Here is a 17,779-nt window from a genome sequence, read left to right on the forward strand (position 1 = left end):
GCGGATTTTTCAAAAATAGCAGATTAATCCAGTAAAAATGAGCAGTTCTGAGAATCCGTCAGTTGTCCATCTCTATATCCCTCCACCCCTCCATCCCTCTGTCTCTCTTTTTATCCCGCTCCAAGGCTGGCAGAGAGTCTTTGGTTATGTTTGACCTTTGGGTGGGTGCGGAAGGAGGGAGGATGGAGGATGATGGATTTCTAACAAAATACAAAGAGATGCAGAGCTACACTGACGTGTGTGAATGACTGACAACTGGAAACATGCCTGGTGACATGTGACTCTGACAGCGTGATTAAGTGAGAGAGTTATTATTGTGCGTGCATAGCCAGGAAGTATGTTTGAGGCCGGTGAGTAACAGCTTCTCTTGGGTCTTCCTGTGGTTACTTTGTGGTTTTTGCATCCCCAAGGTGCGATCAGAACGCTCTATATCTATTTGCTGAGACATTTTGAAAAAAACACAGTCCCAAACCGAAGTACTATGGCTGAAATGTTAAAGAGATGAATGAAATGAATACACCTTTAAAGTATTTCCTGACTTAGACACATAGATCCAAGATCACACGAGAGTGTGAAAAAAAAAACTGGTTAGCATCCATGCTGCTTTTTCACATCTGTAGCAAAACAAAATTTTTAGTCTGTGTCTTTCTCTCTTCTTCAAGGAGCATGTTTGAGTGACGACCGAACGAGGACGTGGGATCTCTGACGCTCCGCCCTCTCTGCTGGTGGAGCACCCTGCACATCTGACCAGAGACCCCTTTAGTTACTTGGAGAGGTGAGTGTGCGAATGGTTGAGCCTTATGAAATGGATCTGACAGTCTGTAGTATTATTTTAATGGTGCCCTAATGCCAACAGTGCTTTTGCTATTGTTTATATATGTTTAAAACCATCTCTGAATTCTGGATGCTGTGTTATTATGCTGGGATTTACTTAGTGATCATGTTCTTGAACAGCTCCCTTTAAGAGCAGCTCCTTTGTGTTTACGTTGTATTTGTTTATAAGTGTATTTAATCTATTGAAGATATTCAAAGTGTATTAGGATTTAGATGTTCCCAAAGGTTAATTGCATTGGAGATAGACTTGGTTGGTAAGCTATGTTTTCACCCCTGTCTATTGGTTGGTTGATTGAAATTTTACTGAACAGATTTCCACCAAACTTGGATGGAGGGTGGGTCTCAGCCCAGAATAGATCCCATTAACTTTTAGTGCAGATCCGTGGACAGGGACGGCTTTGCTTTGTGTCTCCGATGCATTGCAGATGCTTGCTGACCCTGTGTCTTAAAAACTGAGCCCCAGCTGTTGAGTTGTGCTATTGAGGCACGTTCTTTTACGTCTTACAGTAGGTGCTGACATTGCTGGAGTGGTTATTTTACTACTATAGTATGGACTACGGCTACTGTTCAGACCACCCAAACAGGAAGACAGCGTGTTCAAGAGAAAGCAAGGTTTTGTGTAGCTCATTGGTCAAAGTAGGTTACATTAAAATTGATTAGGCGTTACATTTCCAAAGTACCACCAATGCAAAACATGCTTTGTAATTCCTTAGTGTTGTTTACTTTGAAGTGTTTGTACTGAGACAGATTTTCCATGAAACCCGTTGGTGGTTTATCGTTGGCATATTGATGAATAAAGGCGTTGTTCTATTATGATTTATTATATTATAATGATGCGTATTAACAACAGAATGTACAATACTTGCCTGCTGAGACTTTCAATTTGAAGAGCTGTCAAAACCACATTAGCCTTATAGCATTGATCATGTTTGATTAGTGTGTGGTTCTCTGAATTCAAGTGTTTGAGTGTCATGCATAACTTTGTACAAAGCATCTTAACATGGTGTATTTCCTGTAAAGGATAATAGTGTTCAGTCAAGTTTCAAGTCCCTGCCAGTTGATTTGTTGTGCTGTATCAAAATTAATCTTAACCAACAGCTGCCTGGGAGGTCGAAAAAAGAAAACCCATTTCAAATATTTAGCATGTTTTGGAAAATATTGGGCCATTATGTGAATTATAAATGATTTGTGGGGCTTAGACATGCAAAAACATTATGCTAAGACTTTTAAAAAATGGAAAACAAAAGTTTGTTCTCTCTTTTCTCTCCTCAAAGGTTTCCCGGTATAAATATTTAACAATTCAGAAAGAACAAATATTTGTGTAAAATAATGTTATCTCTGATTTTATAGATACTTCAGATTCAGATTCAGGAACATTGCTCTTATTTTACTGTGGCACTGAAATAAGATTTGGATTTAGAACAGTATGGTTTCATTGGAACAAATTTCTGTCTGGAGAGTAAAAGCACAGTCTAATGTCTGTTACATTTTTGACGCTTTTTTATGTTCAGAGAAAAGTCAAGGTTCAATGTTAAAGTAGTTTGTAGGCAGGGAAACCCTGCTGTGATACCAGAGCATCTATGAGGCTCTGGCATGCCTGGTTGGCATGAGTAGTAGCAGGAGTATCAGGGCTGAGAGCAGCTGACATACTGAAGACACAAACCTGAGTGTGTGTGTGTGTGTGTGTGTGTGTGTGTGTGTGTGTGTGTGTGTGTGTGTGTGTGTGTGTGTGTGTGTGTGTGTGTGTGTGTGTGAGTGTGTGTGTGTGTGTGTGAGAATCTGTTAACACCAATTAACACACAGTCTGTGGTGGTGTGTTAATTTTGTAAATAGTCGTATTGTCGTTTATGTCTTCAACTGTGTCATCCAAAAGTGCCATCACAGCCGCCACTCTGTACCTTTGCATGTTTGTGAGGTGAAAGTCTATCTGTTAGAAACAGAAATAAATATGAATGGAGAGAAAATGTTGGATGATGAGTTGTTAAAAGAACAATTACAGCACACTGGCGTCACACAGACCAAGAAGCATGTTGCTGCGGTTTGTGTGTTCTTATGCCTGTTGTAACTGGTTTATTTTTATACATGTCCTGTGTGCCTGCCTGTGTGTCTGTGGTTTGCTGGTACTGTATAGCCAAGCCGTTGCACTCTCTCCAGTCGCCAAGGGAACACCCGCCGTGACAATAATGTATATTGATTTTGGCCGAAAATGCCGGAGTGATTGGAGATTGAAGTGTTTAATTCCACTTTGCGCCTCTGCCAAGTTTTGCATTGGTAATCAATTTCAGCTGGGACTTTTACGCTGCCATGGGCAGTTCTCTTTGTTTTACTCTTGGCCTTCTTTACACTGAGTTTGTAAACTTTTAAAAGAGTGCTCGTGTTTTAAAGTCTGATCAATACTGGACTTTATCAGTTTTGTGTGTTAAAAATATATAAGTGCAGTGTTTCCCACAGAATAGCTGTGTTCTTTGGAATCGCTTTACGAGTTTTCTTACATTACGTAGTGTTGCATTAATTGTCTACCAGAATCTACAGACACAGACTTGCCTCACCTTTGTGTTTCCCAACAATGTTATCTGCTTCCTTTGTCAGCAGTGTCTTTTATATGGTCGCCAAAAAAGCACACCTCAGGTTTTGGTTTTATTTTTCACCTGTGATTCTGTTGTCATAACAGCAGAAGCTTGTTGTAAATTATGTAGCCGATCAAAACTAAGGTGCACCAAACAACATGGCAACAACCAGGTGCACTTACAAGTCTGTGCAAAACAACGACACAATCAGTGCTTGTACCAGAGGGATGTAATACCAGAGAGCCTCTCTCTCTCTCACTCTGCAAAGCATGTGTAATTGTGAGCAGGGCAGATTGTTCACTACTCAATCAATCGCGAATGGAGTTGTTCTCTCAGATGGATTTTTTTTTTAAAAAAAGTATAAAATTAGGGCTGCCTGATATTATGTAGTCTAGCCTCTTGCCTTAAATGCCTTGACTATGTCATAACTCATATTGTAAAATGGCCAAGGCTGCCCTACATGACGTTGAACATTCTGTGATGTGACTATTGCAAGTGTAAACATTGCGATGTTGACTCTAAAACGATATATTGTGCAGCCCTATATAAAATGTTAAAATGGGTTGCCAAATATACCTGGTTGAAACGCACAAGTAAAGTCTATGTGTGGGGAACACCTTGAATAAAGACTAACTAGTGACTAATATTATCTTAATTTACACAAATGTATGCACTTTTATTAGGGTCAGTTAAATGTATAAACTGTTTAGAAATAAAGCTTATTAAATATTAAAGTAATACTCTGTATGAAAGTTCATTCTTAAAGGTCCTATTTGTAAGAAAAGCATTGGGAGACTCAAAAAAATCAACTTTTCTTATAAATAGGAACCTTAACCCTGGAGAAAGGACTTTGGCAGAACAATCAACTCAAGATAAATGTCTAAACCTCACCTCCTATTCAATGCCTTGCCAAGTTACAGTACAGGCCACTGCACCTGCAGAGTAACAGCCCCCATGAGTTGCATGTTTTACCTGTTTTAATGCCTTTGTTCATCATCTGTTTTGTGAAACTATCAGTTTTCCTTGCGTGGCTGCTGACAGTCAGCCAAAGATTCAATTGTACTGGATGCCAGTTTGCCATAAGGTGGAGGAGGTTGAGCCAAGGTTGAGTCTGGTTCAAAAGCAGTTAAGCCGACTTCTGTAACATTCAGCTCCGGAGCAGAGAGCATTCGAGCAGCAGACATAATTGAGTTATACTGCTTGCGCCCTTTGTTGCCCTCACTGTTTCCGTCCATTTCTTTTTTATTTCGGTTTTGTAGTTGGGTCATTACAGAACAAGAGAAGGTTTGTAAAAGTTTATAGCCTGCTTTGCTGCTGTCATGTGTTGCTCTATCTATAATGATGTAGCTTAAAATAAGGTCAAAATTAGATTTAATGTCAGGGGTCTCTGATGATTCAAATTATCAACATTATCAACATATTCAATGTCATAAATGAGTTGTATGAAAAAATGTGACATGCATAAATCAAGGTTTGTGGACGATGCCTCCGCTCTCTTTCACTAAAGGTTAAAGTTCTATTTCATAAAAGTGTAGTAACTTTTATGATGTTAGTGAAGTTGAACCGAAGTGACCCACTATAAAACACTGAGGCAAACCCTGTAATTGCATGTATACTAAAACTCACTCATCCTATGGAAATATCCTCAGACACATATACTCTGTCTGTACTCTCACTCTCTCTCTGTCCCAGTCCTTGTCTCGCTCTCCTTCTTTTTACGGGGCCAGTCTGTGTTCTGCAGTCAAGGTTACGACCTGGAAATGAAATGACCCCAGCCTTTTTGCCAGCAGCGGCTATGTACTTCGGCTACTCCACAGAGGGGAATAGAGACTGCGCTTCAGGCCGCCTTGTTCTGTTTCACTTCACTAATATTAGCCTGTGCCTTGTTCTGCTCCAGTTGAGAGGCATTACGACTGTTCAGAAAATCACCGCGGCCATCAGCGTTGTCTTGGAAACTGTTGAGCTTATCGAGCGCACATGACCCAAGGACAGCTCACACACTTGAGCAGCATCTCTGGCTTTCTCATTGAAAATGCTTCAGACAGCAGTATTTTAACACACTTGTTTATGACGGAGAAAGTGGTTAAAGTAACTGTACAGAAAGAAAACAAATAAACTCTGTAGTTTATTATACAACTTAACAGCATAAACTTTGTGCTGATTAGTAACACACAAACCCCCCTCTCTCATTGCCACTCCCTCATATATACGATCTTCCGCCGTCCCTCTTAATTTTCTTTTACACATATAAACATAAAATCCCCAGAAGGGATGCTCTTCGCTCCCAGGCATAAATTGCAAAGCGAGCAAAACTCTGGATCCTCTCGCTTCAGAGTTTGTCTCCAAGTGGTTGTGAGAAACACTGGTTGTGCAATCTCTAAAGGGGGATTAAGCCTGAGGAGAAGAGAAGAGGAGGGGATATGAAGAGAGACACAGAGAAGGATGTGAAGGGGGAAATTGTGTTCTTGTCGGGAAGTAGTGATGGCAACCGCTCTTGAAAGGAGACGACATCACTAAGAGACGAACGGGAGAGTGGGGGTTGGGTGGCAGAGGGAGAGAAAAAAAGAGCAAAATGCCCAGGATGGAGGTATAAAAGAAGGATGGAGGTAACGTGATATGTTAATGGATAAGGGAGAGAGCGCAGAGATGGAGCGAAGGTGAATTGTGTGTCTGTTTAATGTCATAGGGAGCCAGGCTGTTTAAAAGAGACTTCAAAGAGCTGAGCGCCCAGCACAAACTACACTGACACACACTCACACACACATGAAGCTGGGCCTGGGGCTGCCGTGAGCACAGAGGAGACCTGAGGTGTCCGCTGCCATGCCTGATTAGAAATACAGTGAGTGGAGAGGCATGGCTGGAAGACGGCGATGGGAAAGCGTGTTTGCATGCATTTACTCAATGTACACGCATATAAATCTTCTCTCCTGTTGCTGCTGCCGCTGCTTGGAGTGCTGCTGAGCACTAGCTTCACATTCGCTGTGATCACATAGCATTCAGGGAAACCAGTTGACATCTCTCTGACAGCATTTTGACACAACTTTGTGAGCAGGAATATATGTATGTCTTTGACAGAGCGCTTCCATGTTGGCGTCTGTGCTCTGTTATGTGCCAGGCTCTGCCTGTGCGCCAGGAAAGGAGAAAAAATGAGGTATATCCAAGTTTCTGCTGCGATATTACGTCGTGTCATGTTACTGCATGGAGGTCAAGCGAGGCCGGTACAGAGCAAAAGAGAGGAGAGAAGTGATTGTAGAGCAGGGACTGAATTTCAGGCTTCCCACTGCTCCTGGAATTTCAAGAATTTTGAGAGGAGTGATCTGAACAGTGAGACAAGCAATCTGATGAATTCTTTGAGGATATCCGGGAGGATCTGGGAATTTTCCAGTTACTTTACAGGAATATAATTGACTTCTATACCATGTTTATTTTGTTTTATGTTGGCTTTCAGCTGTCCTGAGTGTGTATCAGAGGAGAATACCTTCGAACTTTACTGTGGTTTACAGAAAAAACACAGATTATATATCAAAGAAAGGAATTTGGAAATTAGTTATAGCACTCAGTCTTCTGCCATGTGCTCTGCCTTTACACATGCAGTGCTAAGAGTAACACCTGTGTGTGTGTGAACCACGACAACAGTCAAAGGTGCGAACATGCTGCACTGGTAACACTCAAGAAATGTATAGGAGATTCTTGTGAAACTGCAAATGAATGTGTGTATTTGATGTTCACAAAACATTCATGATAATCAGAAAATTTGTAAACATTATCAGTTATTCTGCCAGCTATTTTCTTGATAAATCCATCAATTGTTTGATATATAAATTTGCTCAAGCCCAAGGTGAGGTCCTAAATTTTGTTCTCACAAATCCAAAGTTATTCAGTTCACTCTCACATAAGATGACCTGTGAATGTTTTGTGTTTTATTTTGCTTAAGAAATTATTCACGATAAGTCGCTTATCATAAGAATGGCCAGTCAATCAAACCAATAAACTTAATAGTTGTGTCAACGCTGATAAACACAAACTTTGTAAACTTTATATGTAAAACTGTGTAATATGTATCATTTGAACGTCTAAATAAAATTAAACGTGTCTTATTTCCTACTTAAACCATCTCATGTTCCAGTGTGTCTGAGAGAGAAAGCTCCAGAGGTGAGGCTCAGGAAAAGCTAAATGCTGATAGAGTTTTTAAAATAGCCGCAGACAGGAAGAGTCATGTAGATACCAGGCCACTGAGAGACTTAACAAATTTTGAATTTGATTAAATCTGTAGCTGACTGAGTGCCAGTGTAAACTGCTGTGACATGATGCACTTTGATTAACCTTGTCAAAACCCTTGTTGCTGTAGTTGTAATTCATTAGATTGAATTATTTTCTTCTCGGCGACTAACAATCAGAGCGTAGCGTTAAGCCACTGGAGGTTTCTTAGCACCAGTTTCACCTTGTCAGCCTGACAGGAAATCTCTCTAAAGGTTAGAAAAGTCTGTGAATCGCATGACAAGCGAGAGCTTTGGAATTTAAGTCTCCAATCAAGGTCAGCTTTGCATCTGAGAACAGTAATTGGGTTTTTATCAAACTGTAGCACATTGCTTGACCTAGTGCTCATTGTTACTGACGCTCGGTTGCAGCTCTCACCTTTCATTGAAGTGCTTCGTGATTGTAGAGGCCATTTGTGTTCGGGTCACATTCAGTATTATGTTTCCCTATTTTGTTGGATATTTCTGCCCTTTTCTGAGAGAACTTCTAGTTCTGTCTTTGCCCTGCATGAAAATATATATTAGTATGGATTTTATGCTGCTATACATTGGGATACATCACTGGAGTTATTAGTTCGATAAAGCACCTTAAAAAACATTGATAATCGATACGATGTTTGAAAGCACAGAGAAAAATTGACACAATGTTGAGTGTTTTCAATTTTAGATTTTTATAAAAAGGTAAATTTTACAAGGCTGATGCACTGTGTGTTAAGCACAACAGTATCTAAGTTAAATTCACTGGTGGAGGAGGCGGGTCAATGTGGGCACTGCAGTGGTGTGTGTGTCTCACTGTTAGAGAGAAGAGTGAGAAAGTGCAGCTGGTACGGATGTATCCATACTGCGAAAATGAGTATCGATATTTCAATATATTTGACATTACTATATACACAGTACATAGCTTTAATGTAGTAGAAGTGCTCAAACTGCTACATCGTCACAGCAGTGTAACTATTTAGCTTCACAGGCACAAAAGTCTGAGAAAAGACAAACTTTGAGAGAATAGACAGATTTTCGTTCTTGTTTTCTGCTGTGCCCGGCACTTTGTGCTACTAGAATCCTATCAGGTGGAATTTAGAAATGCTCGTCTGCAGTTTGCCGTCCTCCTCGGCAACTAAGCAAAGCTAAACTAAGCTAAGCTAAGCTAGCTATGCACAAACACCTTTTTTTCCCCCCCTCCCAGGGGCACAAAAGAAATCACCGTGGCCAAATTAATTTTCTCCCTTCTGCTTGTGCTGCTGCAACCTGAGGGATCACTGAGGCAGAGAATCAGCCAAAGAGAGGAGAGATGGTGCTGGAGGAGAGAAGGAAAGGAGAGCAGAGGAATTTTAATGTGGCTGTGTCTGTCTCTCGCTGCCTGCCAAAGAAAAGCAATTACTATCACAGCTCCTCTCTCTCCGCTCTGTGTGTGTTTGTGTGTGTGTATATGACTACACTCAAGCACACAGGGGTTTGGTATGTTAAATGTAAGGGTAGATTGGCTCGTACACTGCAGGGTGTTTGGGAACTCTGATACAGAGGATGTGTGTTTTCCACTTGAAACTTGAAAGCAGCTAAAGCCTTGCTTAGATACTGTGAAACATCCTCTCCAAAACACAAATGTCAGTGTTCACACTACTTGTAATGATGCCAGACACCAACCTAACTGATAAACTTTCACAAACGCTCTCATACTCTACTGGAGCGATATTAGAAGGAATCCCAGCTGTCCTCCAAGCTCATTTTAAGGCTCTCTCTGAGTGTGAAGGTGACCATTTGGAGAGGCTCTGATAAACAGCCGAAAGATAATAGCCGATAGTCAGACAGACAGACAGACAGACAGACAGACAGACAGGCATGATGACAAATGGAGGCATTGAGAAGAGACTTGTAGAAAGAGTGGAGGTTGAAGGGAGTGAGGAGAAAGTCAGGGAAATATGAGAAGAAATACAGAGTGATCTCCTCTGCAGAGATTTGGAAAGGCCTGTGATTGTGTGAAGCAGCTCAGGACTCATCACTCATACCTTTCTCTCTCTCTCTCTTGTTCTCATTACATTTTTAGGATGAGGAGGTTCGCCTACTGTAAGGTGGTTTTGGCCACCTCTCTGGTGTGGGTGATGCTGGACATGTTCATTCTGCTCTACTTCAGTGAGTGCAACAAGTGCGACGATAAAAAGGAAAGAGGACTACCTGGGAGAGATGGTGAGTGTGTGTTGCCCCCCATGTCACAAGGACACACTCTCACATTCTGCAGCATCCTCTTGAATGTGTTGTATGTATATGTGTGTATCTGCTGCAGATGCCCTGTCCAGACCGCGGGACGGGCCTGGTGAAGGGGGGAAGCCTGTGGTGATCCCAAAGGAGAACCAGGAGAAGATGAAGGAGATGTTTAAGATCAACCAGTTCAACCTCATGGCCTCTGAGATGATCGCTCTCAATCGGTCACTGCCTGACGTCCGCCTGGAAGGGTGAGCAGCCTGCCTACAGCTAATCATATGTCCTGTCACTTACTCTTAATCCACTCATTAAAGCCCCCCTCCAATCAGTGTTTCTTCCTGTCTACCGCACGACATTCTTTCAAAAACAGAGAATGTGGGTGTGGTTAATAGTCATATGTAATCCATTCCATTGCAACCACACTGCCATTCTAGCAAGATCAACATCCTAGCATGGATTAGCATTAGCATGGATATTAGCAGGTATAGCAATAGCTGTACTCAAACATTTAGGGCATTTTAGCAGACACTATTGTCCAAAGCGACTTAGAGTAATTCATACATTCATACACTGATGGCGGTGGCTGCCATGCAAGGTGCTGACCAGCACATCAGGAGCAGTTTTGGGGTTCAGTATCTTGCCCAAGTACACTTTGACATGCAGACCAGGGGAATCAAACCAGCAACCTTCAAATAACAAGATGCTGGCTCTACCCCTGAGCCAATAGCCGTGTGTATTGAGGAGCTGCAGTTCCTGCAGTTTTTTCATGGTCAAACTGTAACCTGTACTGTACATTTAATGCCACTGGCAAAACTTATCTGCTAAACGTTCCCCTCCGCTCTGATCGCTAACACCAGTCTGCTTTGAGAGCAACCACCGTTGCTCACACACTACGCACTGCAGGAAGTGTAGCTCTGTTTCAGGAGGTAAAAACAAACATTGGTTGTCTGTATCGGCGGCCTAAGGGAAGGAGGGTAAAGCCTGGGTTGAAGGGATGGCAGGGGTCGTGTGCTATGGTCAGTGCTCTGCGAGTGGTGGCGAAGTGTCAAAAATAAGAAGTGATGGAATGAATCTATGAGGTATTTCCTTTTTTTCTACTTTATACTTCCTCTCCGCTACATTTCTTTGATACAATTAGTTACTAGTTACTCTGCAGATTCAGATTATTTTATTGTTTATTGGCTGTTAATTGTGATATGTTACAAATCAGATGTGGGACATTGTCTGAGCCAAAGTAGCACATTTTTAAATTGAATTTATTTTAATGGCAATCTGACCGAAAGTCACCAATACGATAATCGTAAAAATGCTGAGTATCTGCCCTGATAAATCGCCAGACTGATAATTGGTCTATCCCTCGTGTCAGTAAGAGTTGGCAGGCTGGGAGTGTGGATACCAGTTATATTAGACGATATGCTCGTGATTTCAGGTGTTTGTTTTCTATCTCTGAGAGTTAGCATTGTGAAATAGCAGGTGGCTCAGTACAGGTTCAATTACGGTGCAATGACAACACAGTTTTTGCTCTGCAGGGAACCAAGTTTTCCTGCGTCTCCTCTTTTTAGCAAGGCAATGCTTGCTTGGTCTGTAATTTGGCAGGGTTCCTTTAATTTGTTGATCAGTCATCATGCTCAAATAATCTGCTGTTGATTTAGAGCCAGATCTAACTGCATTTTACTCAGTGCTTTTGTTCAGTCTGCCAATGGGTGATATCATTTAGTTTTAATCCGGTGTTGTTTGTTCATGATCTGAAAGCAAACAGACCAGCAACAGGATGTTATGTAAGTAAATATGGGATTTTGTCATCACTTCAAAAGCTAAACTATTATCATACCATCTCATGATTGTAAAGTTTTCAGGAAGGGTACCTATGATCATTTATTCCCTTTATTCCCATGGCAATAACTCAATGAAACTGTGATCGAATGGAATCAAGGAAAATAAATGGGCCAGAGGATGGGAAATCAATATAGGGGATGTGCAGTATACTAACTATTAATTTTTTATGACATTTTTTATGATAATTGTTGACATGCACTTTAAATGTCTGCCTGGACTGTGAAGACATTGATGATGGCTACTACACATGATCTCAGGCTGTTGTTGTTTTTGCCTATCTGATGTTTGTTTGATGTGTCTGTGTGTTCTGTGGCAGATTTAATCATTAGATCCATTAGATCGATTTATCGCCATTACGGATTTAAGCGTTCAAAATGTATTCACCGACAATCAGAGATGGGTACGAACAGAATTTCAAAAATTAAATTGAAAATGTATTTAATTAAACTACAAGTAATTTGTTGTATACAAAATACAAGACGTTCTATACAAATTGATGATCGATGTTGTTGGGCCAGTTGTTGAATAGCAACAGAACTGTTTTAATGTAATGTGGTCATTATTATTTAGTTTATCATCCAAGTATAGCACATAGATCATGTCAGTCATTAAAACATCTTTCCAATGGAAAAAGGTCAAATGTCCTATATTTTTAACCGATTATTGATTGTTAATGCATCCATCTTGCCAGGCTTCAGGCAATACAAACCACAATGGTTTGGAACAATCAGCGTGCTATGAGGAACTACTGGCAGCTGTAGGCGTGGTCTAGGTGTGATGGTCAGCCAGAATAGTGAAAAGAGGTTAGCGTAGATACTGCTATAGCCTCAGTTATGATACAACTTGGGATTATTGGAAGAAGAAGAAAAGAAGACACTGAAGGCTTTTCTTGATGGAAAGAAGATGTGTTCACTCTTCTCTTGACTGGAGTTTGATTGACCAACAGGCTAACTACCACTGGTAGCGCTCTCCTACTGCTGTTGGTTAATATTAGCCCGTGATCAACAGTAGACAGATCCAATCGATTGTTCTGTATAACAAACAAACTGTCTGATGCGGCTACAATAAACTCCCTGTATGAGAGTTTACATATTATCGTGTATTGGGAGGAAGTGGGGGGTCTAATTGTGAAAAAACAGGAAGTGTTGTTGTTGACATGTATTTTTTTATCCCTACTAAAACCAGGAAACCTAAATTAACATATAGAGAAGTATTAAAGTAGAGCATGACTTGCTTCTACTTGCTGGATTTTGATTTCCCCAAATGACTCAATGGTAGCTCTGATGACGCAGGATGACAGTGCCTAAAACTGTCCTTTGAATCAGTTTCCCATCAGTCTGTATAAGCTCACAGCTCTTGGTTTGTTTTTAAGAAACCAGCGTGAACACAAACTGGACCAGAACTAAAATCCAATGATGTTTTTTTTTTCCCTGTGGTCTGGACCCAATGAACCAAACTACACATGAGATAATACCCTTCCACAGTGTCTTTTGAGTATCTTTATTAAAACCTGCTTAGGTAAGTGGACTGCATTTATATAGTGCTTTACTAGACTAAGACTCCAAGACGCTCACAGCACTTTGCATTACATGCCACATTTAGCCATTCATACTCTACTCATTCACACACCAATGGCACGGCATCGGCATGTAGACTGCAGGGGCCAGGGATCGAACCAGCGACCTTCCCATTAGTTGGTGACCACTCGACCACCTGAGCCACCCCCAAGAATCATAGAGTATGGAAGTGGGACACAGCTTGCCAGAGATTTTATGTGGTGACCTCATGCTGCACCGGCATGTGTTACTAAAAGGTCCAAGCAATAAAGTAAGATTCATTTCTAATCCATGTCTAATAGCCCTTTGGCTCACCCTGAAGACTGTTCCCTCACTCTCCTGTTTCAGCAGGAAATACATCACATTAAGGAAATAATGATACAATTTCCTGATACCTTGAAGGTAACAGCACCTTCAGCTCTGGCGTACCACACTTTAAGCTCACTTCCTTGTAGTTACTAAAGTGTCAAGAAAACCAAACAGAAATAAACACTAGTCAGTTTCAAGGATAATGATTAGCGAAGAAAGACACCGCTTTTGTTTGCTTCAGTAATACTAGGTTGTGATTCCCGAGTCCTTCTCTATAATGAGTCGTTTAGTGTTACTTAAGTGTCTGTCAGTGCCAGTGGCTGCAGGTCGTTCAGTCTTCAGACAGGCAGTCAGAACAGCAGACAGGCGTGCATCCGCCCAGCAGCTCGGAAGAAATGTCAAGGCTAGTTTAAGCAGGTGGAAACCAGCCCTCACTCCTCACCCCTTTTCTGCACTTCAGCAGAGGAACATGCATAGATCAGTAATGAAGGTTTTCAGAGCGATAGACAGAAAGACTGACTGACAGTCACAAGACTGACAGACAGGGGCACATGCACACTAGACGGGCAAGAAAGAAAGAGGACATTGATCCGTGAAATGGGTTTTAGTCTTTGAGCGAGAGTTGATTACTAGGTGTGTTTTCACTCAGCCTTCTCTCCGTCTATCTGCTTTTCCAATTAGGAGATAAGACAGAGTCAATATCGAGCAGGGCAACGTGTCTGTGTGTGAAGGCACGCGTACGTTTGTGTTTATTTGTGTGTGTGTGTGTGTGTGTGTAGAAAGGCAGGTGTAGGGAAACTTAATGAATTCATCATAGCCATCAGGTCGTCATTAGCTGAAACTTTGAAGCAGAAAGTCACTGATGGTTTATTTTTATTTTTCAGCAGTGCAGTTATTGAGTACAGAAAAAATGAAAGACAGGTCATTCTGACATTACAGTCAAGCCTGTGTGTGTGTGTGTATGTGTGTGTGTGTGTGTGTGTGTGTGTGTGTGTGTGTGTGTGTGTGTGTGTGTGTGTGTGTGTGTGTGTGTGTGTGTGTGTGTGTGTATGTGTGTGTGTGTGTGTGTGTGTGCATATGTAATTGGGTGGATCTGCAGTATATGAAAACACTTTCCATGACCACACCTTTCAGAAAACTTGACATTTTCTCCTTTTTTTTTAAGCTCCTGACTGCAATGTTTTTATGAGAATACATACATAGATGTATGTGTGTGTTTATGCTGCAAGACTGATGCTGTTTAATCAGAACCAGTCTGCCCGCCCATCCCAACTATCCCTACAATCCACTGGCTGGAGAAACAGCCTGTAACTCATTACCCCGCTTTGCTGTTGCCAAACGTTGCTCCAGCACCCTGACTGTTTGGATACACACACAGAGGACTCAGAGCAACCACTCCTTAGTTTTTGAAATCATGTGACACACATGTGTCAACACATGTTGGTTTTGTGGTCACACAGAGGTCCTGTTTTTGAAAAGTGGAAAGTGTTGGTTGTTATGTTTATGAAGAGAGAAATAATGAACTGACGTGTGTAACAGTTAAAGGACTCAAAGGGTGTCTCTGTTTTTACAGTGAATCATCTTGTGTGCTCATCGACCTCCCTTCCTTGCAGAGAGTGTGAGCATGCACACAGACTGAGAATCACTGTGTGTGTGAGTGTGTGTGTGTGTGTGTGTGTGTGTGTGTGTGTGTGTGTGTGTGTGTTATTTAACGTGCTCCAGAGGCAGCTGCAGGATGGAGTGTATTGTTGACCTCCTCTCCTCTGTTGCTGTTACATTCCTTCTGTCAGAGAGAGAGCGAGAGAGAGAGGAAGCACAAGGAGGGGAGGGAGTTTTGAAGATTGAGGAAGAGAAATCATATTCAGTTGTGTTTTGTAGTGAGGTTTCAGATTTGTCGTCAATCGATGACAGTTGATTCTAAATCATGTTCTCCAATTACACTGATGTGTGCCTAATTTGTTTTGGTCTTTTTTTTAATTGGAGAACAACATTTAACATTCATTTGGAATTGAACGAGTCCATATTTTCTGCCATCTGTTGTGCAAATCAGTCCATCTGTAATATGTGTATTTTTCCCACTGATTAGAGAAAGGTTTAAAACAGTTTCCTGGAAATATATCTGTTAATTTTGGTTGATGAGATTATTATCAAGACTTGTACGCCTTAAGAAACCGTAGATATAATGTGACAAACCTCGTTAAAGACTTTACAAATGGCCATGTACTTTGTCTGTAACACATGCAGTTATCCAAAGATGTCTTTTATACATGAATATTGCTGTGTAAAGGGCTGTCCACACCAAGAACGATAACTATAACAACAACTATAAATATATAGTTTTCGTCGAACCCACACCACAACGACATTGTGGAACAATGTTGAAAGAATTACTTTCAGTGTCTTTACTGATGTAAAGACACGATCACAAGCAAAGTATGAAAAACATTTTTTCCATATACAACCACTCTTGTTGAGTGTTGGATTCTCTTTATTCATCTCATCTTTGAAGAACCCTTTTTTCTTCTGGATTTCTTCTCGTTTCTTTTGTTGTCATTAATATCCATTTTTCTAAGATGCTGAGTTGTCAGTGCATGCTTGGTGCCACTGTTAGCAGAACCACCATCTATTGTTTACAGTAACACTGAAATAAAAGTGCCTAAAATGCCATCAATCAAGCTTTTGTGGGAACCCACAAATTTCATCTTTCAACCCCAAACTGATTTTGTCAGCCAAGGTAATAAACGTTTTTATGAGCGAGACATGAAAAATATATGAACACAATATTCTGTTACAGTATATGATATAGCCTATAATAAAAGTGATAGATATAAAAAAAAAAAAAACTGCAGTAGATTATCTGAAAATTCACTTGGGAATGGGTAGGCAATTGGCACAAGACAATGACAGAACTTTTTTGAAAATATAAAGGCAACTGGTGTAAAGTAGAGGTTCACTGTGTTCGACAGGCTAAGAGGCTCATTGTCATATTGAAATCAAATAAAACCACCCTTAAAACATTAACTATCCTTTGGAAAGATCTCAAGTGTAATTAAAACTACACAAACTTTATACTTAATTGCTTAAACAAAGCAAACCCACCAGTATGATCATTTAAGATAATATTTCAGAGGGGATTATCTCAATAAGCCTGTGACCATCTCCACTTCAATAATATCCATCTCCACTCATGCCCGCCCTCCTCTGTGTCTCAGTAAGTGGGTTTTGATGTGTGTGCTCCACACTGCTATGATAATGACTCACACTCTAATTAGCATCACTAATCAACTGTCATCATGCTGACCCGCTGTTTCTGTGTGTGTCTTTCTCCATCTAAATTTGAGGATACATGCTTGGATGCTCGCTCATTATTCACGCTCAGTGTTTTTTCTTTATTTGAAGTCGATAAAAATGTTATTTTTTCACAGAGCCATAAATGATGAGTTGATTAATGCAGCAACTCCACGATTGAATAATGTGGTTTAGTTGATGTTTAAGCCGCAGCTATTTCCCTCTTGTTCATCTCTCTTTTGTGTAGACTCACTTTAGCTGCAGCTCTCTCTCAGTAACAGTCTCTTACAATCAGACAGAGGCTGCATTGTGATGTCTCTACTAGAGTGTTTTTCTCTTCTCTCGCTCTGTCTCTGTCAGCTCAGTTTTATCTGTGTTCAAAGCCCACAACTTCACTTATTGCGCATGTCTTTGTGTAACCATGTTTGTGTTGGATTTCCAAATTCACACACTTACACTTCTTGTGCCTTGACAAAGTCAAGTTGTCTGTTCAGCATCTTAGCAATTTGAAATTTGCTTCATATCCACATCCTCATTAAGTATCTTTCCATCGTTCCGTGTTCAAAGCCACATTCTGATTGTTTTGGTTTTTTGTCTTCATAGGTGCAAGAACAAGTTATACCCAGATAACCTTCCTCGTACTAGCGTGGTGATTGTATTTCACAATGAGGCATGGAGCACGCTGCTGCGAACCGTCCACTCCGTCATCGACCGCTCTCCGCACACGCTTCTGGAGGAGATTGTGCTGGTGGACGATGCCAGCGAGCGAGGTATACATACACACACACACACACACACACACACACACACACACACACACATTGCAGATAATTCCTTCAGTGCTTGTGCCTCTTGTTTGAGGCTTAGCCTATTTTTTTTTTAGAGCTACTGTATGATTTTGCAGAGTTCATCTATGTGTGTGTGAGTGTGTCTGCAC

The 17,779-nt window shown here is 41.0% G+C and overlaps 1 protein-coding gene across 1 annotated transcript in view; it reads left to right on the forward strand.

Moving 5' to 3' along the window:
• galnt1 (UDP-N-acetyl-alpha-D-galactosamine:polypeptide N-acetylgalactosaminyltransferase 1) overlaps nt 1-17,779 on the forward strand; it is a 48,967-nt gene that overhangs the window by 18,895 nt on the left and 12,293 nt on the right. Inside the window, exons 2-5 of the mRNA XM_073485213.1 lie at nt 663-775; nt 9,699-9,838; nt 9,936-10,104; nt 17,446-17,612. Of these exons, the coding sequence (XP_073341314.1) occupies nt 9,700-9,838; nt 9,936-10,104; nt 17,446-17,612 (475 nt within the window). The 5' untranslated portion in view covers nt 663-775; nt 9,699. The remainder of the gene's footprint in view (nt 1-662; nt 776-9,698; nt 9,839-9,935; nt 10,105-17,445; nt 17,613-17,779) is intronic.

The sequence above is a fragment of the Pagrus major genome, chromosome 17, assembly GCF_040436345.1.
Source record: "Pagrus major chromosome 17, Pma_NU_1.0".
Taxonomy (NCBI): Eukaryota; Metazoa; Chordata; class Actinopteri; order Spariformes; family Sparidae; genus Pagrus; species Pagrus major.